Source organism: Gallinula chloropus (genome assembly GCF_964237585.1).
Source record: "Gallinula chloropus genome assembly, chromosome: 9".
Lineage (NCBI taxonomy): Eukaryota > Metazoa > Chordata > Aves > Gruiformes > Rallidae > Gallinula > Gallinula chloropus.
The window spans coordinates 7,104,502-7,132,294 of record NC_140094.1 but is presented as its reverse complement, the minus strand read 5'-3'; the positions used below and the strand labels follow the sequence as shown (position 1 = coordinate 7,132,294).

Here is a 27,793-nt window from a genome sequence, read left to right as displayed (position 1 = left end):
GTCCCTAACTGCTGGGAAGAACAGCTAGATACGTGTTCTCAATATGTAAAATACAATTTATTGGATTTAGGCCATTCATAAGTATCAATACAATGTCGTAGGCTTGAAACAAACATCTTGCCAATAAATACTATCTAAACATTACTATTAATCTTTTGAACAAACGTGTACAGTGTATTGACTCAGTATTGCACAGTGAGCTCTGTATGACATTTCCATAGTGCATTCAGTTTGTTACAGGGATAGGTTGCCACAAATATTGCAAAGCATCAGAGCTGACTTTTCCAAGTGAGAACGGCTGAACGATTACATTAGGGACTGAAGGCTGGTACAAATGTCAGTACCCTGGGTTAATCGGCTATGGGCCATGAAACAATGTTGTCATGAATGAGGAGATTTTGTTTCTAATACAAGTTTTATAGAATTGAAAAAAATAAAATCCCACTTAGAAATGGAACGAGGATATTATAATCAAACTTACGTGAACAGCCAGCTCTGGTGATCAGTAAGCTTGTGATCAAGCTCACTCCTGTGAGCTTGTTCCCTCTTGTTCCAATCATACCTTTTGTCTCTTCAGAGATCTCTCTCACCACTTACATTTCAAAGGCCAGACCATGCAAGCCCCCAGCATTACCCCAGCTCTTTGGTCCCTACGTGCCTCTGCTCAGGGTTCACTCAGCACCCATCTGAATGAGCGGGGGTGACACACTCTAGTCTCAAGAGTTCTCAATGTATAAACGCAGACATGATTTCCCAATAGTTCTATAATTAACTGTATCTCAGCCTTATCTGGTTAAATCTTACTTCTACAGCATGGGCTCTGCATGGGGGTAGTCCTGCCAGTTTGCATTGCGTTACAGCGCTCACACGGAGCGGAGTGCTGCCAGCCACGTGGGCGGCTGTAATGCTTCCCTGAAACCCAGCGGCTCCTGGATCAGATGCGCTCGCAGGCTCTGGTGAGCAGAGCATCAGATGCTGGCAGGACTGTGGCTCATCACAGGTCTTCATCTCTGCTCTTCGTTCTCAAGTCCAGCTACGACATAGCTGTGCCCGTGCCAGCGGGAGATCGTTACAAGTGAGGATTTGGCTTGTATGGTTTGACTGCATTTGCATGAACTTACCCTGCTCTGACACTGCAGAAGGACCTTGAAATGGGCGTATGCTGCCTTAATAGATATCTAAGCTACATGGCGCTGCCGAGGCGGTATGAACTGCTCAAAATGCACGTAAGGATCATGACCACAGAATGACTATGACTGACTTGGAAAAGATTTGGCCATCAGTACAACAGTGCTTAGTGCGTAGCCTGTAGTATCCCTTAGTGCTTAGCATGTAGTGTTCCTTTAAGTAAAAGAAAATTCACTCACCAAGTGATACAGTTCAAAATTTCTAAGAAACTACTGGTTAAGTATTACCTCATGATTATGTAAAATCATGTTTATATCCCTCATCATTGCAGTTTATCATTTTGTATATATTTAGATTCTTTATATTTAGGTTACAGAGATGAAATACTTATTTCTATCTAAAAAGACAGTAGGAAAAGCAGGGATTGAAAGGATTCCTTCTGGGGTTTTTTTTTTGGTACAAAAAATACATTTTTATGACAACAGCCAGTACCTTCAACAGTAGGTCCTTTGCTCCTTTACTTACTACCAAGGTTCAGTCATCTACAACACCATCATAAAGTATCAGGATTGTTTGTCTTTCCCCTTTCCAGACTAAAATTCAGTGCACTACTATGGAATGTTTCCAAAGTCTTCAGCTACATCCTGATGACATCAGGAATCTTTTTTCTTTTTCTTTTTCTTTTAACTTTAAAAAGGAATTCAATTCATGCAAAGAAATACATAATGTGCACTAAAATACTCAATTCTATGATACAAGTGACTTCTGAGAAAAGTCCCTTTACAATTATCTAAACTAGTTCTAATAAAAGAAGGGAAGTTTCAAAACAGAATTAAAAACATTTCATCTAACTACAAGTTGATGTTTGCTATGTGTTCAAGCAGATTACATTTTCTACCTAGCTGTGTTAGCCTGTGCGTTCACTGTCACTCTTTCAAACTGTAGGACATATCTGATTTTGAGGGGTGACTTCTCTATGCGCTTTTTGTAGTCCAGGGTATCAGTAGTCCTTTGATTCTGCATACAGGGTCTCAGGTTAAGCCCAGATCTGCACAGAGAGAGAGAGAGTTGAACAATTGTTTATGACATTGACTATACTGTCAAGCGTTTAATTAAAATCTGGCAAGGCAACCAGATTACTGGTGCGCTGTATCCGCAGCAATGATGTTATCTACCCCATAAATTCAAAATTTCCCTCACAGTTCAGCTAGTACTCTGGGGGGATTTTTTTTTTAGTTTGAATTTATTCTTGACATTTTACACTGTGATTTTAGATCCTCGTTAGTCCCTCGAGAGCTGGTTTTCCTGCAAACAACCCTTCGCCCTCACCCGCGTTTTTAAACCATCAGGCAAACTAAGCAGCACCCGAGGCAGGTGCTCCCAGCACTTACTCGGAGAGTGTGGTCCCAGGAGCCCGAGCAGAACGCCGTCCCATCGGGAGAGACCCGCAGGGTGCTGACGCGATTTTCATGTCCAAACAGAATGGATACGCGGGACCCTTTCAGCACATCCCAGACATTTATGGTGTAATCGTTATAGCCTGCAAACAGCAGGCGACCTACAAACAGAATGAGATTTCACAAAGGGAGCTCTTCAGTGGGCAAGGCGTCTTGCCTGCAGCAAGGGCCTTCTGCAGGACACTCATCGCCCAGCGAGCCATGACCCAGCTTGCCCGTGCCCCGCTCTGCACACAGCGAACCCTGAGCACTGCTTCCCCCAGGCTAGCGGTGGTCCTGTTACACCCCAGCTGAGCTAGCTGTACCAAATGCTGAACCCATTAACATTTGCTAGTTAAAAATACAGCTAAAGTTGAGTTAAAATCTACAGCATGTCTTCAGTCGCTAGAGATGGGGGTGACTCCAATCACAACGGCCTGAAACACTTCAACAGCTAATGCAGGCTAATAATATTTTGCTCTGACTTTACACAAGAAGTTTAATCCAAATGGTTGAATGATTAGTAGGCAATTTGGTAAGTGATTCATAGTCCTGCAACAGGACAAGCTGTGGTGCTTGTGACCATGACAGAGACATTTGCCTCTGTCCCAGTTGGCAGGCAGCTCACCACCCACTCATCTCCATGCAGGGTGACTGGAGGAGCTCTGCATCTGTGCTGGAGCACGAGAAAGAAGATTGGAGCTCGCATCTCTGGACTTGTAATGAAAAACGATGATGCCTCTCTCTTCATGCTTGCTCCTCTAACATACTTTTACTATCTATTAATCATTTATTATCCTTCTATAAACTATTTATGTAAGTGCACTTAATAGTCTAGTTACATTTCATGTTTCCTTTGAAATGTTTTTAATCGTTATTGTGAAATTCTAGCCCAGCTGTACTTAATGGCAAACTATTTCCTGCCTTCAGTAGGGCCAGGAAAATACTTTTCATTGCTATGATGGAGCAATAGCCAGCTATGTTATTTAAAGAGCAATTATTTCTACAGAGGCAAGAAAAAAGGCTTCCATGCATTAAATGTTGCTTTTGGTACTTAGTATTACTTTTAACAATTTAATAACAAAATGGTCTATGAAAGTAAACTGGCAAAATGTTATGGTTCCTCTCAAACCCCAACACAAAGGTCACCTCCGAAGTTCAGGTCCTACCACTGAGAGAGAAGTCCACACTGGATGCGCCAAAAATGATGCTCTCTTTGGAATAAATTGCTACTTCTCTGTCGGCACGAAGGTCATACAAACGACACTAGGATTGAAACAAAACCAAGGCACATGTCTCAGTAAAGGCTGGAGTCAACAGCTACTAAATTTCATTGAAAAAAACCAGGAGTGGGAAGGGCTGCAGCGTGACAGGCATCACGGGAAGTGGCTGCTTGGCTTCCTTCCTTCTGCGGCTTCTGGGACCCCTCTGGAGTCTAACAGGGATCTAAGCAACACAAGGCTGTTTTGTATAAATTTTGTGAGGCACTTGCTTTTCCAAACAAACCACTTCTGTAAGCTTCCCGCCTGTCCTGCTATAAGGAGATGAGGAGTGGGTTTTGGACCACAGCTACCCACTGAAGTCCCCCCCCCACCTTGCTTCTCGGCTGTGGCTTCCTACACATTAGGGCATCCTGCTGATGATGCTGGAGAGGTGCATGGGGAGACACCCTCTAAAGAGAACAGTTTAGCCATGGCTGGAGTCTGGGAGGCAGAGGATTAAATCTCCAGTCATCTTTGAGAGCATGAACCACATGGCACAGAGTCAGACAGTCCCTTGGTGCGGGGAAGCCTAGATGGCAGTGCTTGCTCTGAGCAAGACAGGAGAGCAAACAGTCCCTGTCCTTCCCTGAGGCCTTCATCTGAAAAACCTACATGAAAATAATTCCAGTGAAATAATGTATTTTTATACAGTGCTCTGGTTTTCATTTCTCATGGAAAATCCCCAATCACCTCCACAACCTGCACTTCCTGCTTTTATCATTTGCCAACATACTCAGGCTTGTTTAACATCGAATTAACGTACAGGCATCATCCCTGTGCAGAAAGGCACTCTGTTAGCCCTGAAATCAAAATGCACTTCTGAAACTGTTTGAACTGAAAACCTACCTCAATAAGTTATGTTTAAGCAAACGCTGGCCAGGCAGATTTGCTAATATGAAGACTTTACTAATGAAAAATGGCTGATATTCGAGCCTGCATGTAAAGGAGAGGCTGTTTCATTTGCAGGGCTGTGGGGAGCTGCCAGGTATGTGAAATCCAGGTCTCCCAGTGCTCCATCCTGATGAATAATTGAATCAGACTGTCCCAATAGGAGTAGGGGTCACTGCAGGTGACAGCACTGCCATGTGAGCATGCTTTTATGGTTTCCCTCCAGACAAGTCAGGATTATCTGTTCCTCGAAATCCGTAAGTATATAAATCAGGTCAAGGATACTAGTCAGTGTATCAGTCCCTAATGCTGAAAACTCCAACCTCTTCATTTAAAGAATAGAGTAGATGGAAACTGCCAAAACCTCTGTCAAAGTAGAAAGATAGATTTTCCCATTCTCCTGCTCGAGTTAGGGGTGTCAGGAATAGTTAAGAGAGAAAAAACCCATCAAATAAATTAATAAGCACAGAAGCCCAGAGCCTGTAGTACCAGGCTTAAAAAGAGAGCTCTCTCATTGGAATTTAATGATGGACAATTTCTTCATCTCACTCCCTCAACATCTCAAGTGCTCACAGTACTGCATCCAAATGTGCAGAGAGGCACTGGGCTCACCAAAGAGCTAGAGGTATTAAATTTATAATCCCATCTTTTAGGATCTAAAGGCAGTGTACGCTTTCACCAGAAGAACTTTGGAAGGTCTCCACATCCAATGCATGTTTCTATTGAGTTTAGCTAGAATTGGAGCAGACTGAAAACATGCTCTACTTTAAGAAGGGTCTTCACCCTTGTGCAACTTGGTGTGATGTCTGAATAATCAAAATTACAAGGTCCCAGGTGCCTCCCAGATGTCTGCTCTTACACTTACCTGCTGCTCAGTCCCTGCAGGGCTGTGGTACAGGCAGAACTTGGATCCCCAGGGGACTCACCAACCACAGAGAGAGCCACCAGCCCTGTGACACCAGGAGGTCAGTGGCCTTTTGCATACAATGTGCTGACCAACATTGCCAGTCAGTAACATACTGTGCCCCTTTTACCAGATTGCTTGTAGGTAAATAAGATCCACTAAGAGCCGTTGTGTCACCTAGGATGACTAGGATTGACTCATCCCAGTGAAGAGCACTGGCAGCCAGTCAGGCTGACACAGAGGACAGCTATGTGGCCAAGGCCACCCTGGGGCTGCACCTGGGGATGCACAGGCCAGCTGAACAGGGCTGCCCACCTTTACACTGAGCCCACAGCCCCTCTGCTTGCTGGGAGATGCACACTCGCATGCAGGGTCCCTTTGTGTGCTTGTGCTGTGCTGCTCCTTCTGACACAGCCTGCAGCATTTCATCTGGTTCCTCCCGTGTTGTGACCAACAATTACATGAAGCCAAATCTCTTCCAGTAAGACAACTAATTTTGATCATGAAACATCAAAACACAGAAAATCTGAAATGAGTATATGGACAGTACCTCCTGCAGAAAAGCATGCAGAGGTGACCTAGGAAGTGTTACTAGATTTTTCCCTATATAGCATGATATCTAGTATTTAATATATATTTTATTAGAGCATTATTATTTCTGCAACTTTGGTGTGATGAGCCTAGTTTAGTCACTTAAGGTACTCTGTGGATGTGGCCTAGTCTGACGTGGAAAGTAACAGAACTTCCCCGAATTAGGTTGCTGAATAACATACCGTGGCATCGTCTGAACCAGAGGCAAAAGCATCTCCACTTGGGTAATATCTGTACATGAGTAAAAAAAGACCAGAACACATTATGTTACTTGGATGAGGTCAGACTTCAAAAATAGAACCAGCACATTGCTCAACATCACAAATGTGTCCTCTCCCAGAAACACACTGACCTGACGCTGTTGATATCTGAATCATGGGTCTCAAATGACTGGATGCACTGACCAGACCGCATGTCCCAAACCATGGCTTTCTTGTCACAGCCCTAATAAGATGAAAAAAATTTCACTACAGCTGTACACGTGGTGACATTCACCCCTCACGTGCCTGACACATGTCACCAAGCCCAGCTACATTCAAAGTCTCTGAACATCACAGCTCTGAGGGCATTTAACCAGCAGAGCAGCCCCAGAACTGGCTGTGCTGGTACCCTGAAGCCTGGTGCAGCTGCATCAGGAGTGGAGCACACCACGAAGGCTGGAGCCTCGGCAGTGCCGCAGACGTAGCGCTGCGCTCCAGGGCAGCGGGGTGCCGATGGGCCGGGGGTGTTTGTGCTGGCAGTCCTGTGCTAACCAGCACTCACAGCCCTGCTCTGCTTGTGCTGCAGCCGTACCCACGTCTGCAGTCCCACTGCAGCACAGAGCTGCAAAACTGACTCATTCCTTACCACTTAACATGTCCAGTATAAAAAATTAATGCCTGGCATTTAAAGTTTTATAACTAATTCTTTTCATACACTGAAACAGAAGATGAAATAAGTGCATCCAGAGGGTCTCTTGCCCAGAGTTATCCCTGCCGTGGCTCTGCACCCACGTGCTCAGTGACGTGGCTGAGACGAGAAAAGCCACACAACAGCATTTCAACTCACTGTCAAGCTCTAACCTGCCCTTCCACGCTGTGTTTTGAAAGGATACCTTTAACACCAGGTGTGTGCTGCAAGGTGCTCAGCACCCTGAATGCTTTGGATCTACAACCCTGCACGTTGTAGTCTGCAGCATCTTCAGGGCAGGAATCATCTCACACCATAGGGCCACACTCTCAGCTGCAATATCTCACTGCTGTCACAGTCATGGTGACAGGAAAAAGAACATGGACTTTTCTTTTTGAGAGTGATGAGGGATTGTAATAAATATGACCCTGCTGAGGGGCAGGCCCTAGGCAGGCTCAGCTCCGGAGGGTCAGCCTCTCAGCCCCTCTGAGGCTGCATGGGAAGCATAGGGTGGCTGCTGCTTCTGCCAAGCTAGCACGTCCTGCCCAGCAGACCGTGTCACACATGCTATTTATCTTTAAGCAAATATGATTGCTAATTAAATTGAACAGTCTCCTCACAATTCACATATTTCTTCTTTTAATTGTCTTGTTAAAATGAAATCCCAATTTTTAATGCTGATGATGTCATCATTTAAGAGAGGTAATGTTCCTCTGTACCAACTTGTGGTTTCTGTGCAGGGGAAACCAAACAGGACAGAGAACATTTTGGACTCAGCATATTTCCCTCTTAAGCACTGCCGCAGACCAAGCCCAGCCCTCCTATTGCTTCCAAGAGCACTGTTCTTGCTGACCTCGCTGGGAGTTTGGGCTCAAGACTAATCTGACAAGCTGGTGCTTTGACTCTAAGGTTTTGAAGAAGAAACCTGTGAGGAGGTGGGCCTACAGAGTGTTATCCCACTCACCCTGAGGAGCAGCACTCTGAGAGCACTGAGCACAGCAGCCTCGGATGCAGCCTTCAGCTCACCCAGGAGGGCTGGGATTTTTGGTCAAGTCGTTAAATAGAACAGCACCCAGTCTATACCCTGATGTACTGGCATTGCTTACCCCAGCTCAAGGTTACTGTATCACACAGAGAGACTCCCTGGGTATTGTGCCTGTGTGCCATCGGGTCATGTGCTGTTTGGGCTATACCTGCACTGACATGATGTAAGACACATCTTCACTGAAGTGGTATTTTGCATGTGATGAGTTAAACGAGTCCCTGTAAGCACAGACATGCCCGAGCCACTACATCAACATGAGTACAACATATTCTCTTAGCAGCACCATAGCTGCTTGCGATTCTTTGCCCTATAATAAGCTGAGCTGTTCCCAGGGAGAATGAATCTATCCTTTCTGGGAAGCAAACTCGGTGACAGGAAAGCCCGGGAGGAGTAATGCACTCAGATGGAATTAGCTTTCAGTCACGCTTCGGAGCAGCTGTGCTAACAGCAGGCAAACTGGGCCAGTGTGCTGGGCTCTGCTCCTGATGGGCCAGCCAAATTTGATACAAGAGCCATAACAGAAGAGGTCCAGGTTTATCATGTAGGGATGGGACCATGGCTCCAAGCACAACAAGTTGAATCCTGTAATCTGGCCTTCCCACCAGCTTGCATGGGACCAGCCCTAGGCCAGCACTAGTGGGGTTCAGAAACCAGGTACTTTCAGCAAAGTTACTGGTAGCAACCTGCCTCCAGTAAGAAGAGTTCAACTCTCGGCTCCTGCCAGCCCTCAAATGGACACTCAATTTCTGATGTGTGACCAGGACCACCCCGAAAAGGAGCTGATCCCCATCCCACCCACCTTTATGCCTTGCCTGCCTCACTGCCAGGCTGCGTGCCAGCGGCTCAGCTGCCTGGGAACAGTGACCCCTCAGAAACAGGACAAGATTTGGAACACACCCTGGGTACTTTCCCAGACCAGTCCTGCATCCCAGTGGGCTTGTGTGTTCCTCTAGGTCAGGACAGGGACCGGGCAGTGTTTGACTGACGAAGGGGCTTTAAATGCCTCTGGTACCACTGGAAGGCACAGGGGACTCAGCGACAGCTGAAGATGTGGCCACACCTCATCTCCCTGCATCAACTTGTAGAAGGGTTTAGCCAGCGGCCAAGCTACCCCTTGGCTTCTGGGAAGCAGTTGAGGGACATGGTGGCACACACATGATTTACAGCACCGCTTTGGTGCCCAAGCAGCCACCTGTCTCACCCCATCTGGTTCCAGAGAGCTGGGTATGAGGAAGGAGCCAGATGCAGGAGGTCATCTGCTGCACCAGGCTCCTATCCACAGGGACTCATACCTCTGCTGTGGTAGGAGCCTGCTGCTCTGAGTCTGAGCCTTTCCCTTCCCTGGAGAGGAGTTGTTTTGATCTCAGGCTGGATTGCTTTGGTGTGGGGTGGAATTCGCTAAGTAAGCAGAACTGCAGTCAGACTGGCTGGGTGGGTTTGACCCCACAGTCAGGGGTTTAATTTGCTCCAGCTTGGAAAATGTGCTTGCAATGAGTGGATTGCACTGGAGCTTCCAACACATACTCTGGCACACTCTTAATAAACTCATAAGCCTCCTGCTTTACTACCTTTTCTCCTTCCATACTCCTTAATTTTATGATAGGAAGCTCCTGCTTACCCCAGAGACAAATGTGTTTCCCGTTTCAGAAGGGGCCAGGTCCAGGCACAGGACATCAGCTCCATGACCATGGAAACTCTGTAGAAGCTGCCCACTCTCAACATCCCACAGAGCACAAGTTCCATCTCCACTTGCTGTCAGGATCTACAGGATGTGGCAAGAAGAGTCACAATACAAAAATCAGTAGATGACCTTCAAGTTCACAAAGAATCAACTGACATCCTATATACAAACACCAAGGACAGCTTTGATTTAATGAATATTAAGCAATACATCAAAGTCACAAAAGCAATGTCAATCTAAGCAGAGTTTATGCTTCTTTTTTTTTTTTTTTTTTTCCTAAGGAAAGAAGTTAGAGTGGGAAGGAGAGCTGAATTGACATAACTATACCTACAGTGTGTTTCAGTAACGGTCAGTTCTGTGCAGTGGGGTTCAGAGAACTGAGGGTAGTAAGGATCTGCTGGCATTTCAATATCCTCCAAAAAGGAGGTAGAACCAGACTGGTATTCCTGCCTGGCCCTGTATTTAACCCTATCCATATTCAGGCTGATGGAATTAACCCAGGTAAACACAGAAGAAGTGCTGGAGTTGGGTATACCTGTTTAACTCTCCGGTATTTCTTTTTCTGCTTGAGATAGCCCGGGTAAACCCAATTAGTTGGGCTTAAAACACGGATTTTTCTGAAAGGGAAGTAAGCCTGTCTAGACAGTTGTTTAATAAGTCCATCACCTCTCACTTGTCCAAAACCATTTGTGTGTGAAAAGGCTTGAACACACACTGACCGAACATAGCTCTCAGCCTCCCTCATCTGCTACAGTGATTGTACAAAGAGCATGTGACCAGCGCTTGTTATTGCGGCTAAATCCTGATGATGCTCAATTGTTCCAAATTTCCCCTTGGCACCCGAAGCTGTTATGCAATCACAGATTCTGTAGGTTGAAAGGGTTCCTCTGCACTGGCGTGGAAGGAGGCAAGGGTGAACTTGGGAGGGCTCTCAGTCTTGTACCTTGGTTTATTTCATGGTTAGTGAGGAAACTCAAGGGATCCCGGTGGGGAGTTAGAAGTTAAAAACAAAACACTCTCTAAGAAGAAAATGATCACACAATCACAAAACCATTCACAGAGCTGCATAAAGGTTAAACACTGAACGTGTTTGACAGATGCTCCAAAAACTCCTCCCATAAACAGAGGTCTGCAAAGCTGCAGAACAGACTGTTCTGAATCCTGCAGCAGAGACGCAAGATGATAATAGCAGAAGAAAGCCCTGACTTGTCTTGTTGGCCAGCTTTTGAGCCTAGATCAATGAACTTCTCTGTTCTGAGGAGTATTTGTACTTGGCTGAGGAATGAAGACTTTCAGCTCGGAGGATTTCTCTTGTAATAGTATGTAAGAAAGAAACAAGAGGAACAGGAGTAGCTAAAGGTGTAAGAAAAGGGTCTGTTGGCAACCCAGAGCTCCAGCTAGTGCTTAAGAGAGAAATGTTATGGGTACCTCAGGGTATTGTTATTGAAAACCAAACCACACAAACGGCAGAAATCCCAAACCAGAAGGGAATTTACAATCTATTGGACTCGGACTTGCAGAGCCGCTGGATGGGATCCTTGCTGGGTGCCTGGTGGCAAGAGGCTGTCCTTGCACAGGGCAGGGGACGGAGGGACACTGCCACTGCCAGCCCGGACCACAGCACTGGGCCAGGCCGGGGGGCCACCCTCGCTCCTGCCTCCTCCGCCACTGCCACAGGCCTCAGCCTTCTCCTCAGCCCCGCCGCACCGGCCACACGGCTGCCTGCAGAGCTCTTGAGATCCCAATTAACTGTTGCTATTAATACACCCAGAGCATTGCCACGTGGGGAGCATTATCGCACCGCAGCACTGCAGATACCTAATTTAGGAAGTGAGGCTCCCTGGCTCTGGCAAGACTGATTTGGGGCACCAAAAATGAGGTATCACCCAGCCCTGCAGCTCAACGCTTGTCTTAGCCTAGGGCAGCAACACAGCAAGAAGCAAGGATGGAACCCCCCTCCTTTCAGCTTCCACACAGCTTGAGTGTGGCTTTAATCAGCGTTGAACCACCCCTGGATCTCCTGTCTCTCCACTGCACTGCCTATGGGCACACAGCTGGTGCTGGGTGCTGCGGGGGCACTGGGCTGGGGGACACCTCCACCACATGCTAGGGCTGCTCCAGGACAGGTACTGCATCCCTTGGAGACAAAAGCCAGGAGAGCAGAGCTGCTCTGCACAAGGATGGGAAAGCTTCTGCCCAGTGTGTCTGTTGCACCGTGCACCCTCAGAGTTACTGAATAATCTTAATTCTGAGGCTCTTATGGAAAAAGGATTCTCTAGGATCCCCTACAAAACAGTGTCCTAACAGAAGCTTGGCCAACCCAATTGCTTGTATTTGTTTCAATAACAACATGCAGTGCTATAAATGATCACTTACGAGCCTACCAATCACAAGAAAATTTCTTTTTAAAGTCTACAGAAAAATCTCTGAATCACTGAAAATACAGCACCTAAACCCCCAGTGGTATTAAGCAACAGCAATGCATTGCCTCCAGTATCAGTGCAGTTTGCTGTATTTAATATGGAAAACAAATAACCATTTTTTCTTTCATAGGATTTAATCATGATGCATATAGGCATGGAGCAGTAAAGAGAATACTGGGGTTTTTATCCCATCAAAAACATTCCACTTAATTTAGACTGCTCTAATTATGCAGGGCTCCTGCACAGTGAGGTCAGGGCTGAGCGCTGGGTACCTCCACTGCTTGTTTCCATGGCAATGGACTTAAATTAGCACCTCAGAGTCATTACAGAATCCATAGAATGACAAACAACAACATACTCTTGGGCATCTTATGTCCTGAAATAGAAGTAATAAGAGCTGGTATTTCCTTCAGAAGAGCTCCAAATATCTGGAAGAAGGGGACAAGGTATTCCCTTTCCAGCAGCTCTCCTGAGACAGAGCACAATGAAAACGCTCCCTTCTGCTACTTATTTTGCTGCAGAGCTTCACTGAGCAGAGCTTCAATTAAATTAAAAAAACAGAGAGGACAAGGGGATTATCTTGGCTCCTTTCATCATCTTTCGTGTTCCTGGAGAAAGAGATCTTTGAGATATTCACTACAGAGGAAGGCTGCCCTGGTCTCGGAAGATCAGCGTTTAGTTCCTGGCTCTACCATCATCTCCCACTGTGGCCCTCTGTGCTCCAACGCCCAGCTGTGAGATGGGGATAGCATCACTCCTTTCCCTCTGGGGAACACAGCACTGCATGTATGGACAACAAGGCTGGCCCTGCAAGTCCATCCTCAAGCTCAACTATCTCACCTGGTACAGACAAAATACACTAAGAATGAAAGCAGTTGGCTAGATATCCAGGACAAAGCAGGCAAACAGCAGTCTCCACCAGCTGGCATAGCACATGCACAACCTAGTCCTATCTCAGCAGGATTTTTAACTGTCTGTATTAGTCTGAGCTCCTAGAAGCACAAGCCAGCACAGACACAGTGAGCAGAGAACACACAGGAACCAGGGAGCTCCCTCCGAGGAAGGGACAGGCCTTTGAGGGGTGCCAGCAGGACAGCCTGGCCATGGGCTGTGACAGGCACCTCCTTGCAGCAGCTTTCAAAGCACGCTCCTTGCCCCCAGCGAGGGTTTTCCAGCAGCCCCTGCACAAGGCAGGACACAGCCCTGGGTGCCCCACATGCAAGGGTAGTTATTTGCACCATGGAGGAGCGTGGCTGATGTCAGGTGTCGCTGGGCAGTGAGCAGGGGGCAGGGAATGCATTTACCTGCATGTCTGAGTTAGTGAAGCTGCAGGCAGACAAGTAGTTTGTGTGCATTGCAACCGATTTCTTCTTTGCAGCCATATTTTCATTTTTGTCAAATGTCAGGGGGTACACAGAACACTTGTTGTCCAGGCCACTAAAGAGAGTAATAATAGCAATAACAGAGAGAGGAGAACTGGTTAAATCTGCAACGACAAAAGGCGAGTGGTGATAAGAAGGAAACCACCTGTCAGGGCTGCGCTGCCAAACCCTCACAAGTACCGACTTCCCTGTATTGTGCTGCCCGGGGTCTCCCTGCGCAGGGAAGCCCCAGCTGCCTCACCAGCCTGGCTGCTTTACAGAACTCCAACAGCTGCACCTCAGTATTTTTCACTCTCATCGAGTTTATAAATGGCACTGAACGAAACCTCACCGAAGTATAAACGGGGAGGTGACATAGCAGGCACCTCAGGGTTAATGTTTCACATACAGCCAAACTGCTGGCTTTCTGCTGACAGCTGTCACTGTGAGGAGCAGTATTTAAGCACCATTACCTACCTCCCTAAATAAACTGGAACTAACTCCTATGAAGAGATGGCATAGCAGATAGTAGGTGTGAAGGCAGGGCTATTAGAAGAGCTTGGAAAAAATGCAACAGAAGCAGTGACATCTGTTGCTGGTGTGTCCCTCCTGGACAGTTGCAGCAGTGAAACTGTGTCTCCTGGGCCAGATGTGAGACTCTTCTCTAAAGGGTCTGACTTGTGCCTGACCCTTTTCTAGAGCCATGGTGCATCAGCCCTGCCCTGGTCCTGAGCCCTGCCATGGTTCCAGTCCCTGGGATCTAGCACACCACCAGGTGCTGGTCCTGAACCTTTTATTACATGCACAGCACTTCACTGACAGCACCATGGAAATACAGAATTAGCCAGCGCAATAAGTACATGCCCTCCCTGTCTCCTTACAAGTGTGAAGACAGAGCTTCCTTGCCATTGAGTTTCAGTCAAAAATACAGAGTTTCCAGGCTCCCTCTCCACACACATTCATGGAGTCTGCCCGCTGCTTTCTAGATTTGCAAGCTGCACAGTGAAGTCTCCCTCTGCTCCTTTCACGTGCCCCAAGCTCATTTTGTCAATCTGATCCGCTCAGTCCCTTTTTAGAAGATGTTTTGCCAACACCTCATCTCTCTTTTCTCCTCTGCATAAGCTCATTTTTTTCAGCCTGAGCCCTCAGAAAACTATAAAACTTTCAAGGAGAGGGTCACTTCTCCCCAACTCATCTTGGTAAGATATATGCATGTGCTGGTAATTGTTAATAACTAACCTTCTCTACGCTGCAGAAGAAAGAGTGCAAAGTAAGAACAGGATTAAAACCACTCTCCCTTAGAAGATATATCCAACACACAAACCAAACTGGAACAGGGAAGTTGCATGCATGCAGAATTCCTAACCCATGATACAAATGCTGAAAGAGGATTATTTTCCATGCTTACACAACAAATGTTACTGCACTGAAGTCAGTGAAGATAATGTGTACGAGCCATTATGAGAATAGAATCAGAGGCACCGACTGTAGTCCTTCCACCCACAATCATGGCACGCAAGCTTCTAGCTGTCAGCATCTGAAGGCACTGGGACACCACTACAAATCGAGCTCCTCTTTGTGAGCAGCTGTGGAAACTGGGAACTTACCCACAAGCAATGGCACATCCAGATGGGGCATACGCACACGCCATCACCCAGGTACACGGCATCGTCACGGCGTGTTCCTGAAACACAGCGTCCTCTTTAAACTGGGATGCCACTGCTTCTCCAGGCAGTGCAAGGAGAACAGGGTAGAGTAGGAAGTTCAGTATTTCTGTGGGACATCTTTAGGGTCAGTGAAAGTGCTTCACTCAGCCATAATTCACATGTAAGGCTTGAACAACCCTTAATGTAGAACCCAGCAGAGCAGCAGGAGGACGGCTAGTCCCTCCCTGACATCTCCTCCTTATTCATGAGCCTCACACTGATCACAGAGCATGTTTCATTGGGTACTTAGTGCTGTAAAAGGTCCCCACTGCTGCAAGTGTAAAAGTGAGTTATAAACAAGCTGGTTTTTCTCAGCTGTGTGGAGCAGGGTGCCAAGAGGCAGCCCTGGCAGGGCTGGGAGGAGCAGCAGCACCATGTCACAGGGAACACCATGGCTGAAGGATCCCAGGAGATCACACACAGCACCTGGCACGGGGGCTACCCAGGGAGGGCCACTGTTTGGCTGGCTGGGCTTTGCCCCCAGCTGGTAGCATTCCTGTCAGTGAAGAGGCTGAACCAAAGCCTCCCACCAGAGACCACGACAGACCCCAGTGCCCTGACAGGGACTTTGTTCAAAGACAGGTCAAGGAAAGTGGTCTGCCCTGGGGCACTTGGTTTGAGGTGCTGGTGGAAGTTTGCATGTTAACCCATCATCCCACTGCCTCCTGTGACATGTGAGCCCTTCAGCCCTCCGTCTTATCCCACCATCATTTCCCTGTGCACAGAAATCTGGCTTTTGCTGAAGCTTCACTTACCTTGTTGGTAGTGAAGGAATCCCACACGATCACCTTTCCATCCTAAAGGAAACAGAGAGAAAAATTGAGGCTTTCCAGAGACACGCCATCAGCTTACTTCCCGGATTTGGGGAAAACTCTGCTGCTCATTTCCACCCCCCAGTCTGTTATGTCACGAAATGTTTGTCTCCATTTTAACAGCAGCACAGTGGTCACAGTGAAACATTGAGGAGACAATCCTCAGCGGTGTGTTATGTCTTTGACAAGAAAAGAAGTGTACCTCCTCCTCACCAAGATGACTGATGTCAGCTTTAAAAACTGATTTTTTAAATTATTATTATTATTTTCCCTTCCCTTTTAGCAAGCTTAGGAGAAGTCCTCTCACTTGCAGCACACACTGTGGACAGGACAACCTCCTCAGGAAACTGCTGCTAGTGAGCCCTCACTTGCCTCCTTCCAGTCAGGATGTGTTCCTGCCAGCCTGCAGTCACCACCTGCAAAGCTGGTCACCTCTCCCAAGAGATAACCTGTCAGTGGCTCTGTATGGGGACTTACAAATAAAGAGGTAGCCAAATTACAAATCACTTGCAAAGCTGGAAGCACTCCTGGGGGCTATTTATGGACACTGCACTGTTTATTCATCTTCCCTTTCCTGTCTTTTCCAAGTTTTCCCTTTACTTCTCACTACACTTACTTAACCTTCAATTATCCATTGATACAATCTGCTAAATGGGCATCATAAGAACACTCCACAGAGAGCAACACAATCACTTTGTGTACACCAGCTGCACTCACACCAGCTATTTTCCTTTATGCATGTAATATTATTATCCTCCCCATATCATTAAAGCAAAACTTATATTACTGAGCAACAAATGTTGCTGTACCTGGACTGGCTACAGTTCTTACAACTGAGAGGGGAAAAAAAAGGGGTGAAAAAAGGAAAAGTGCATTAAAACTTGCCTGTTCAGCAAGTCTGATATTTGCACCACTTTAAAAATGTGACATTAATTATTTAAAATTATTCCCTTTGCTGAGATCACCATGAATGGTAAAAACTCACTGCAACTGAAGGTGGCTTGCAATGCAGATTGCCTATTTTTATCCCTCCAGTGAGACCCCTGACAGATTTCATATAGGTCAATGAACAGCTGTGAGATGCAAAAAGCTCACTCACTGCCATACTGGGCTCAGGATGAACCAGGGGATCTAGAAAGTAATTATCTCATTACCTCCTCCAGCTCATGAGACTGGTCTTGAGCAGGTGTTAGGACTGTTTCTCAAAAGGCTCAAGTAAATGCAGTAATTTTAGCAGGATGTTTGACGCTTTTGCACCAACCATCCAGACTGCAGACCAAATCTCTGTGCACAGAAACCTCTAGAAGAATCACATCTCTCCCCTTCCGTTTTTCTGATTATTTTCTCTGAACACAAACTGAAATTGTTGCTATGATATCCATAAAGAATAAGGAAATTAAAGTGGCCTTTCCATTTTCTATTGTAATAGGGAATCTGGGGAAAATCTGTCCACAACTGGACAGCAAATATTTAGTGTATTAGCTACAACAGGTGTAGCAATCATCAGAAGCTTGGATTTGTGCTCTCTGAACAAATTCACTGCCAGTGAACTGTTCTAAGGGTATCTTCAAAACCTTTACAACATATATAGGTATCATCTGCAGAGTGGCACGCAGCACAGCCAGATTTGTTTAGTGCTCAAAAATAGCTGTGAGAAACATCTGCCCAACAGCATACCTGGGAAGAGCTCACAATTCTTCTCTTGTCTTTACACCAGTCCATACAAAGAACTTTATTTCCATGGCCTTTCAGGGTCCTCCTGGTCTTCATCACAAACTGGCCCAGCGCCTCCACACGCTCCGCCACCTGATGAACTGCAAACAGCTGATGGTTAGAGAGCCCTGCATCAAAGCTCTGCCCTGGCAACTCTCTGTGAGTAATGCCACTTGGAGGAATTAATCCATGAAGTTGGAGGCTATACTGCAAGCCAATGAACTCTGCTTCAAAGCTGGCAGGTGGTAAAACCAAGGTGGGTGGTGTATGAACATATTCACCAGATAAAGATAAGGATGGATTCACTAAGGAATGAATTCCAGGGCTGTAGCAGCTGAAGCTCTTTCAGACCATCACACCCAAGTATAACTGAAACACAGATTACCCCCTGCCCCCTCTTATTGGGAATTCCTTAATCTGACTGAGGCTTGACCAGCCTAACACATGCCTCAAGGTAACTTAACAGAAGTGAGGACTGCTACTGGGTATCAGAGAAAATAAATCATACGAAAGAAGGGGGTAAGTGTCAAATCTCCAGAGTTTCAATGGCAAAACACTTGTTTTGGTTTTGAGACTCCCAGCTGCAGCCAGTTCGCGGTGCCACAGCTGGCTCTGGTGTGATACAGGTACCAGCCACTGGTGCTAGCTGTGGCCATCCCTTCTGGTGGCCAGGGCAGCAGTGAGGGCCAGGACACAGCTCTGAGTGAGCAGAGAAGTTTGGCGTTTGCCCTAAGAGTGTGCTACCCAACTTCTCAACAGAGTCAAGGACTTCATGGGTAGGGCAGCTTTTTCTTTCATGGGAAAGAGAAACAGAAGGCAGGCAAGCAACTTTCCTGAGTACCATCCTCTGGTGGTGGTGTTTCTTCCATACCACATTTAATAGCTGTTGTTCTTCAAACCCCAACACATTTACATTTCCAGTTGTGCAAACTCACGTCGACATAAAACTCATGCCACTGCAGTTGACACAACTAAAAGGTGTCTCATGTAACCCTCGTGCCTCATGCTGGACTCATCTGCACATGTCTGGGAGAAAATGTCACCTGAGGAAACCCATTTGCTCTGCTCCAGCATTGTTTATCCAGCGTGGGGCTGAGTAGGGCCAAGATGAATCTTGGCACCCTGTGGCAGCTCCAGCACACTTCACACAGAGCATCAGAGAGGGTGGGAGTTGCTTCAAATCTTACTGGGAGATTCTCAGTGGCACCAATGCTACAAATGGCTCTGTCAAGAAGACAGCTAACAGGAGCCAGCACTTCCCTGTACTATGTGTTTGTCCACGCTGAAACCTAAGATGATCCGGGTTCTGGCAGCTAAGGGGACAATGCCTGACTCAAACATTATGAAAGACATGCAGAAGCTCACGTGCTTTAATGAGCTGGTGGTAAGCTTGTCGATGCCATGCTGGAGGTTGAGCTCCACATCCCGCACGGCAGGTGATTTCTCTGGAGCTGCATTGTTGTTTCATCCTTTGTCCCAGCAAGAGCACAGACATCCTTAACTTTGAGATCATTCCCTGGCATGGGGTCAGGGGAACACTTTCTGCCTGAGGCAGAGACTGACTTCTGCTGGATTAATTTTTGAAGAATTGTTTTTCAAAACCACCAGCCCTGCAAACTCTGCCAGAATAACATTCTCACCCGAAACCTCTGCTCGACCAGTCTCACCTAACCAGGGGACAATTACTTGCACCATTCCCAGCAATCCGTCCATACTGTCTCTAACTGGAGGTCAGAAGCAAGTTCCTCAGAAAGCAGCATAGAAGCCCACTAAGGAAAAGATACATTTCCCCCATACTTTTGCCCATGGAAACCTGCCAAATGATCCAATCAAAAGACATGAAAACACAGGACAGGAGGTTGTTATGGCAGCTGGAAAGATGCTTGTGTCCAGAACATATCTGAAAAAACAAACGTTTCACAGACAATGGGCAAAGTGTTTCCATTGTGTCAGTGCAGCTGACACTCTGTGGAATTGTCTGGTTTAGCCTTACCGATTCTCTGAGGACGCTTATCTCCAACCACAGCCAGAACAATCCTGCGCCCGCCTAGGCCAGGTTTTAGAGGCAGATAATTATTTTGAAGCATTCTCCCATATTGTTTCAAGATAGTTGAAAATTATGCACTCGGGCAAGTAGATCAGCTGAAGCCAGTAAGTAGCTCGAGTGGTTTTACAAAGGTCCAGATAAAGAACCAGAAAAGACTATTTTTCTAAAACATATTGTCTGGCCTGAACAGGAGGTGTGGACTTGCGGCAGACACTATTGGGTCTTTGATATTTTTTGTGCTGGAAGTCAGTTGGTCCTAATGGTCTCTTCTGGCTTCAAAAATTTATGAATTGCATGAAAAGAACAAACTTTTCTCTACAGCTGAAGCTTTAAGCAGGAAGATTGCAAAGCAGACGCACGGTTGGTATTTCCGTTTTCTAGCCACATTTTTTGAGAGCTGCTGTTCAAAACCAGTTGCACAAATAAGGGCAATCCTAGTTCAGCCAGCTGTTTGTTTTGGGAACCACAGAGGGAAAGGCATGACCAGAGCAAAAAAAAAAAAAGAAAACCACAATTTTAGGGGGGGGGGGAGTGGAATGGGGGTGGGCAGGGAAGAGAAAGAAGAAAAAAAGAAGAAGAGATGCTTTAACTTGTAATCACTGCAGAGAGAGCTCTTGGGGATAATTTAAGTGTAAAAAAGCTATGATACAAATTCAGTGATATAAAATATCACGAGGGATCATTGTCCTACAGCAGCATAAGACTTTTGTCTTATAAACCACATGACAGCTAAGCAAACACAGCTTTCCAACCCAAGTTTACAGATTTTACATATGACAAAGACATAAATATCCCGTGACTCTCAGTGACACACACAGTTATGGTATCATTGTGTTCACAGGTAAAACTCAGAGGTCAAAAAATGGATTTCAGAATATGCTCAAGGGGTCTGTTAAGCAGAGGCCCCACTACTTCTGATACAGAAGTTACACTGTAGGAATATGATGATTTGTGAGAATGTTTGTGAAACGAGGCCATCTGTTTGTTTAATGACTCCTATTAGTAGGACACACGTATAACGTATGACTGTCTAAATTAGACACGAAAATGCTCTATTTACTCCAGAAAAAACAATGGCTTTCAACCCTCCCCTACCTAAAGTTTAAGAACCTTTGTCTGTCCCTCGTCTTACCAACCACTGAACACTCAAGTACTGTATAGACTCAGATTCCTTTTCAACATTTAAGGCATCAAAACAGACGAAGTAAAAGTTTTACCCACTGATGTTTCCAATAAAGTGAGCTGTAAGATTTCAGAGACAGACAGTCATTTACATGTTTTTCTCACCCCCCCTGCAATATTGTAATTATAAAAATGATATAATAAAGGGGGGGGTTATATCTCATGACAGATTAGTATCTATCTGAAAAGCTCCATAAAATAAGGCTATCTAATTTGTTTTCCTGAAGAAGGCAGGCAGGGTTGAATTCTGTGCATGTCATTTCTGTTACGTTAACCACAGATCTTGAAACTGAGGCTGATAACAGCGCGTTACGCATTGACAGCTCCAGCATTGACTCACCCTGCACCTCTGAATCAGCACTGGATCCCTGCAAGTTGATTCCTCAGGGAAGGAAGGGGGGGAGGAGGAGCTGTTTTTGGAAGCAACGTTCCTTTTTAAGCCCTTTCACCTTCCCTAAAATTCTGACCTCCTTAAAGCAAATTCCCATCGACCTCCATAAGGCTGGGTTCAACCTTTGTTTCTGCCACTAAGATGCGCATCGAAACAATGCAAATAAATCTCAGAATCCACTGAGGGGGCTGTTCCACGGTATCTCTGTGCCCCTGTCTCCCACCCCCAAAGGCAGGGCAGCAAGCGCAGGTGCCGGCACGCAGCCTGAGACAGGCCAGAAGCCCCCGCGGTGCTGCGGGGTGGCCAGGGCGATGCGGAGCAGCCGTCCCCACACCCAGCCAGCGCTGCGTGGCCTTGAACGCCCAGGGAGGCTGCGCCACCCGTGCTCCCCATCCGCTTCCTATTTACCCCAGCGCGGAGCTGTGCGCTGAGCAGCGCGGCCGAGGCCAGGCACCCATCGTGCTCTCTGCCAGGCTTGAGCAAACACCAGAGATGCGTGCTGGGGGCGGCTCTCTCTGCTCCCTGCTCCCGACTGGGATGCCTGCCTTTCGCGGGCAGGCGTGCCCGGCTTCCAGCTGCACTCTCATTCTGGGGTGGCAGCAGCCTGCTTGCCCGTGTACCCGGTGAGGCCAGGCCCACGGTACGGGGTGTGCGGCGGTCACGCTCCCTGCCTGGGACAGTCGCCAGCACCCAGCTGTGCCCACGGCCCTCGCGCCCCGGCCCCACTCACGCTCCACATCGTGCAGCTTGGCCCGCTCCTCCTCCAGCTTGCCCTTCAGGCTCTCAGCCTCATTCTTCAGCGATGCCAAGGTCTCGTTCTCGTGCAGCCCCTCGGTTGCCATCTTTGCAAAGGAAGCAGGGAGAGAGACGAGATGAGAGCGGGAGGAGGAGGAGTTTGCTTGCCTGGCTCTCAGGGATGCTGCTGAGGCTCCTGCTGCCTCAGCAACGGCGCCAGAGCCGGCCCGAGCTCCCTCCCCCTCCCCATGCTGACGTCCAGGGCCGGACTGGATGTTCCTCCAGCCCTGCGTACAGCCAGCACCTGACCAGGCACCGTGAGAAAAACCACCCGTGAGAGCCAGCAGCCCTTGCCCAGCCACAGGCAGCACAGCAGGCTCAGCATCCCTGCTGGCTTCCAAGCAGGCAGCTGGGACCAGCTTCACCTCCCGTCCTCTTCCTACCCACAGGCTTCCCGTGGCCAGTATCTGCTGTATGTCCCAAGCCTTTCTCACAGCACAAGGGGTTCCTTTCCCCTGAAACACATGCAAAAGGGTGTTTCTGCTTTGTACCCAAACTTGGGTTTATATCAGAAGTTGCACACTCTGTGTAGGGGGAAAAAAAAAAAAAAGTCATTGGTCACTAAGCATTTTAATATACCAGAAGACACATCCTTTTCAGGCTTAGGAAAGCCCAGCTCAGCTCCATTGTTGCCTTACACCCTATGGGTAGGGGGCACCAGGAGACTCGGTCGCTCAGGGGGTCTCTGGCCCAGCTCCCATGCAGCAGGACAGATGCAGTGCTGCAAACCCTTCTCTCTACTGTGCTTGGCCTTCCTCATGCTTGAATTCTGTGTTAGCAGGGTTCCCCGCCCCCCTCACCCCCATAGCTTTTAAACAAGCCACCTCCCTTCCTGCACACAGGTAAGCACATTAGGAACTGTGACCTTGCCAGCCCTCAAAAGATTCCACAACCCCAAAGGGAATAAAGAGCCCTCAGGTTTGGCACAGGCGTGAGCCCGGGGCACGGCTCCACAGGCTTTGCTTGGGCTGGTGTTTCCAGAGAAAGAGCCGTGTCACACAGCCTTGCAGCTTTTTGTTCCCTGGGAAGGGAGCTCCTTGAAAACGCCCTCCTCTTATTACAGTAATTGTCCTTGATCTAGTGGAATAACTTTGCTCATATTGACTCCCATTGTCTCCCTTTAGCCAAAAAAGAGACAATGCAAGAGCTATTGTTCAACCTGGAGATGTGCCCAGATTGGAAGGGAGATAAGAAACCTGTGTTTGCAGCTGTTGTTTAGAGTCTGGGCACATCCTGGTCACAGTGTGGGCCCCGGAGAAAGTAAAAGTCCTTTCCCACCGGAGGCTTAGCAGCAGCATCACTGTCGGACAGGGATGCACAGGCAGAGCTACTGAGCTCAGCCTGGTCACTGGAGGCTGAATTCAGGCCCCTGGGCTGGTGTATATGCCAGGTCACTCCTGGTCGATGGATCTGTCGGCGGGAGCTGGGTTACGCTGGAGTCAAGCACAGGGATGTATTTTCAGCCTTCTCGTTGTCCACAGAAACTGATGTGACCTGACCCCACCAGCCTGATGGCCACACAGGCAACGCTGAATTGGAATCATGAACTGAACTGATCCAGTTCACAAAAGAAAAAGGAGGCAATACAGTCTATGGAGTTCACACATTGCTGGGTAGGGGACCAAGCCCTTCAGAGCAAAAGGCACGTTGGAAATGCCTTCCAGCATACTGACAGTGCCAAGGAAATAAAAATTCATTTTAGAAATGATACCAAAAGAACAACAAAAAAGCATCTTTCAAGTGGAAAGTGAGAGCAAGCTTCTAGCGTGTTATCTTCTTGTCTGGAAAATTAAACCTACTTATATTAAACTCAATAATGCAGCTGTATCTTGGGGAAGTGGCAGGGGACGATTTTGAAGAAGAAATTTCATTTTTGAGTGATCTTAATCTACATTGAAAGCTCTATTTCTGACACCTGATAAGTGTGAAGGGGCCCAGAGTTAAATCCAACAGAAAACATAGGAAATTCCTTTGCCTTGATACAAACACATCAGCCCTAACAAATTTGGCTTAGATAACACCAGTATGTCAGATAGTTGGCACACCTCTGACAGGGAAAACCCCAGACTTTCTTGCCTTACTGATTCAAACAGTCTCACTGCCTTGGGGAACGGGATTAAAGAGTCTACAAAGAACAGCACGGAAGGTGAGAGTCTAGGAACCGTACATGTTCAGACTGATACACAGTACTAGAGATGACAGGGATAAGCAGAGCCATGAGGTGAAAGAGAAGCCTCTACTGAACAGAGTGAGCTATAGAAATGTGTGCTACATAATGTGTATTTCATTAGTTTTAATTTAAAAAAAAACCATACATTTGGCTCACCTGACCAAGGTTTTTAACTACCCATGTAGTTGTTAGCTAATGATGCACAAAACACAGGTTAGAGTAAGGCCATTTGGGAGCTTTAAATAAAATGAGCCAGGGTTGGATTAATTTAGAGGATAATATAGTACTAGGTCAACTAAAAAAGAAAAAAAAAGGTCACCATTTAGTAAACAATCAAGGCTTTTTGCTTCTCTTTCATAAAAATCTAACTGTACTGAAGGCAATGGACTTTTAACAATGTATTAGCAACTGCTTAAAAATTCTCAGTCAGTCAATTATTGGTTAATGCAGTATTTGAACACAGGATGCTGAAGGCATGTTTAATCTGCAATGGCAGTTCAGTCAGCAGCAGCAGATAAAATAATGGTCCTCTTAGCCTGGTCTGTGCTTTCAGATGAGTTTCAAAACACATCAGCACAGGCTGAGAATACATCCTGCACAGGAGGTATGGTATGTGGAACATATGGAAAAGCAGTAACAAGTAACTCAACTCCACTTTGTGATGTTATGATCCATTAATAGAGCGGTAACGACTGGCACATAAAAGTATTTGTTGTTGTGGCTTCATACTGATCACTAGCATTCCCTAGAAAGCTGACCTCTTCCAAACTGGCTGCTATGTCCTCAGTAGCAAGGAGCTTCCAAGATGCCCAAAACAAGGACAGCTTATTACGATTTGTTTTCTCTGTCTCTTCCCAATGGAGCAAAAGCAAGCTGACCCTTGGCTTTGTGTATTTTGAGGTAAGTGCTGTGGAAGTAGTTAGAGCTTTGTATAGGGCATTATTCTGTGAAACTGCTACAGAAACCCTAATCACCACGAACTGTGGCAAAACCAGTCCTTACAGGCACTGTTTCCTTAATAAGGACAGTGGGGGAAAAGGAGGATCTAACAGCCTGTCGCAAGTTGTTGCCTATCTCAAAAGTTAGGTCTTTAAAGTAAGTTTTCACTCACTAATTCACTAGCTGATCTCTTTTTAAATTGTAATCCAATTTACTAATGTTTCTAAGGGGAGAGTAAATCAGCGAACACTAATTGAGTTTCTACTATTTAGCACCAATCTCCAAAGCAGGCAAAACCCCAGAGGGAAAAGATTTTTTTCTCTAAAAGACAAAACAATTGAAATAGGATGATCTCAGAGCAGGGAATCTGCAATTTCTAATTCTGTTTTTCCTCAGCATATGTTCGTTTTGGGGAAATCACAAAGACTGGCTGATGAAAAGGCATGTGTGCATCTGCTGAACTGAAATTAGGAGCTGCCTGTGCAAATAAGGAAGTTGCAAAAACACTGGCCAATTATACACCACATAATGCACATGCATCCATGAAACTGTGCACAAGCATGGTGAGGATACACTCTGCATTTCAGTATCAGCCAAAGCATGCCCACAGCTCTGAAAAATCAGTTCCAAAAAGAAAGGATACAAGTTTCCCTACCTGTATGTATTTCAGTGCTAGTGCAGAGAGCTGTGCTCTCAATATTTGGTTTTAGATCTTTTACAAAAGAAATACAAAGCAACAAGCTAAAGCCAGATCTACCAGAAAGCCCAAGATCCTACTGCAGTGCTAATAGGAAACCTGCAAGGCTGTTAGGAACTGACAAAATTCCTCCTGAAGGCTCAGTCTGCTTCCACCTAGCAGCTGTTTCAGTTGGTAAGAGTTTAACTTCTGTAACGCAAATAATAAGGAGAAAGTTGTAGGAACTGTAAATAACAAACAGCCAGTTTCCTGCAATTCCAGCATGCACCTATCAGGTCATGCAAAAATTTACTGGGTAGCTAACTATTTATAGGCAGTTGGCCAACAAGGACCTGAACAAAGCAGCAATTTCAAAGTCAGGAGAAGCAAATAAACCAGGAAGGGACCATCTTTTGTCTTGGTGTGTATGTCTAGATTTCCTCCTAAACAAAGTAATGCATGAGAATGTGCTGTGTCAGCCAGCAAACTGTACACACTGCACCACCTACAGCCACCAAATCAGTGCTTTCATCTGCCAGTAAACCACTGTTTTGTAAACACAGCTAGTTAAACCTTTCAGTATTCCTGCAGAGATCATTTCATCTGACTCAAATACAATAAATGATTGGACCCTTCCCAGCCATGGTAGAGGCCGGTTCTGGGGAAGAAACAGTGAAGGATGTCTTCTCCAACTGGTAATACACAGTGGTTTAGGGAGATAAAACTGCCCAAGTATAATCAGGACAGAAAATTCTTTACAAAAAAGTTTGCAAAAGTAGTTTTGGAGACGAACTCCTCAGTAGCTACATCAGTTCATGACCTTAGCTTTGTAATTCATTTAAAAAACCCCAACACGATCTCTCTAGAGCAGTGCTCCTTACCAGGAGAGTGGGATATCACCTCACCAGTGACTGCTGGAGATCAGAAAGCCTCCAACACCATCTCTTCCTCATGCAGGTATTCTGGCAGGACCTGCTGGTCAGGCTACTAGGTTTGCTAGTCTCGCCCATTACCACCTTCTGTGGTGATAAGACACACTGCTGCTGTGCAACCTTCTCCCATCCTACCCTCCAGCTTGCACCAAAGTACTTCACTTAACATATGAGACAACATGGCCTCAGCATAAAGTGTGGGCCATGAAGGACTTCTTGCAGCACTTCACTCCTGTCTCATTTTTATTGAGACAGACTAGATGAGCTTCATATCCCCCAGTCAGTAGTGAATGAGTTTATTGCAGTGGTTTCTTCTTTTTTCATTAAGTTCCATGAAAGGTAACAGGAAATACTCAAGATCATAGGCCAAGCAGACTTGGACACATGTACCTCAGAGCAGAGTTTAGACAAGCACATCACATTTGCACAGCTGAGGAACGCGGTACCCTAGGGGAAAAAGCTTGTGGCTATTTTCCAATCAAAAATCATAAAAATTATCCTTGAAGCCCAGGGCCACCTCTGTTGGAGCCTCGGGGAAACACCAGGTGCCTGCAGAGGTGTGTGCTTTGGAGTCCATAGGCCTGGCGATGCTTATTTGCTGTCCAGAAAAATCCAACACAACAGCCCATTAATACACCCAACCCTGGGGTTTTTTTGCAGTCTTTCCACATTCTGGCTGATAAGATCAATAACCTACCATTTCCACACATAGTGAGCAGTAGCTGAGTTGTTCTGATTTGACGTAAACAGCCCGAAGGGGCTTCTCCTTGAAGCACTTGTCACATGGACCAAATACAACCGCTAAAAAGGTCTGGTCACACAT

At 46.5% G+C, this 27,793-nt stretch overlaps 1 protein-coding gene across 1 annotated transcript; it reads right to left on the bottom strand.

Moving 5' to 3' along the window:
* Window positions 1–1,946: 1,946 nt before the first annotated feature.
* GNB5 (G protein subunit beta 5) lies at window positions 1,947–27,793 on the bottom strand (the record flags this gene model as incomplete). The annotated part of the gene is made up of 12 exons (XM_084267798.1): window positions 1,947–2,176; window positions 2,520–2,686; window positions 3,734–3,830; window positions 6,392–6,440; window positions 6,562–6,653; window positions 9,761–9,904; window positions 13,551–13,683; window positions 15,215–15,291; window positions 16,069–16,110; window positions 17,803–17,939; window positions 22,189–22,300; window positions 27,668–27,793. The coding sequence occupies 12 exons, from the start codon at window positions 27,791–27,793 to the stop codon at window positions 2,165–2,167; spliced, it is 1,188 nt and encodes a 395-aa protein (XP_084123924.1). The 3' UTR covers window positions 1,947–2,164.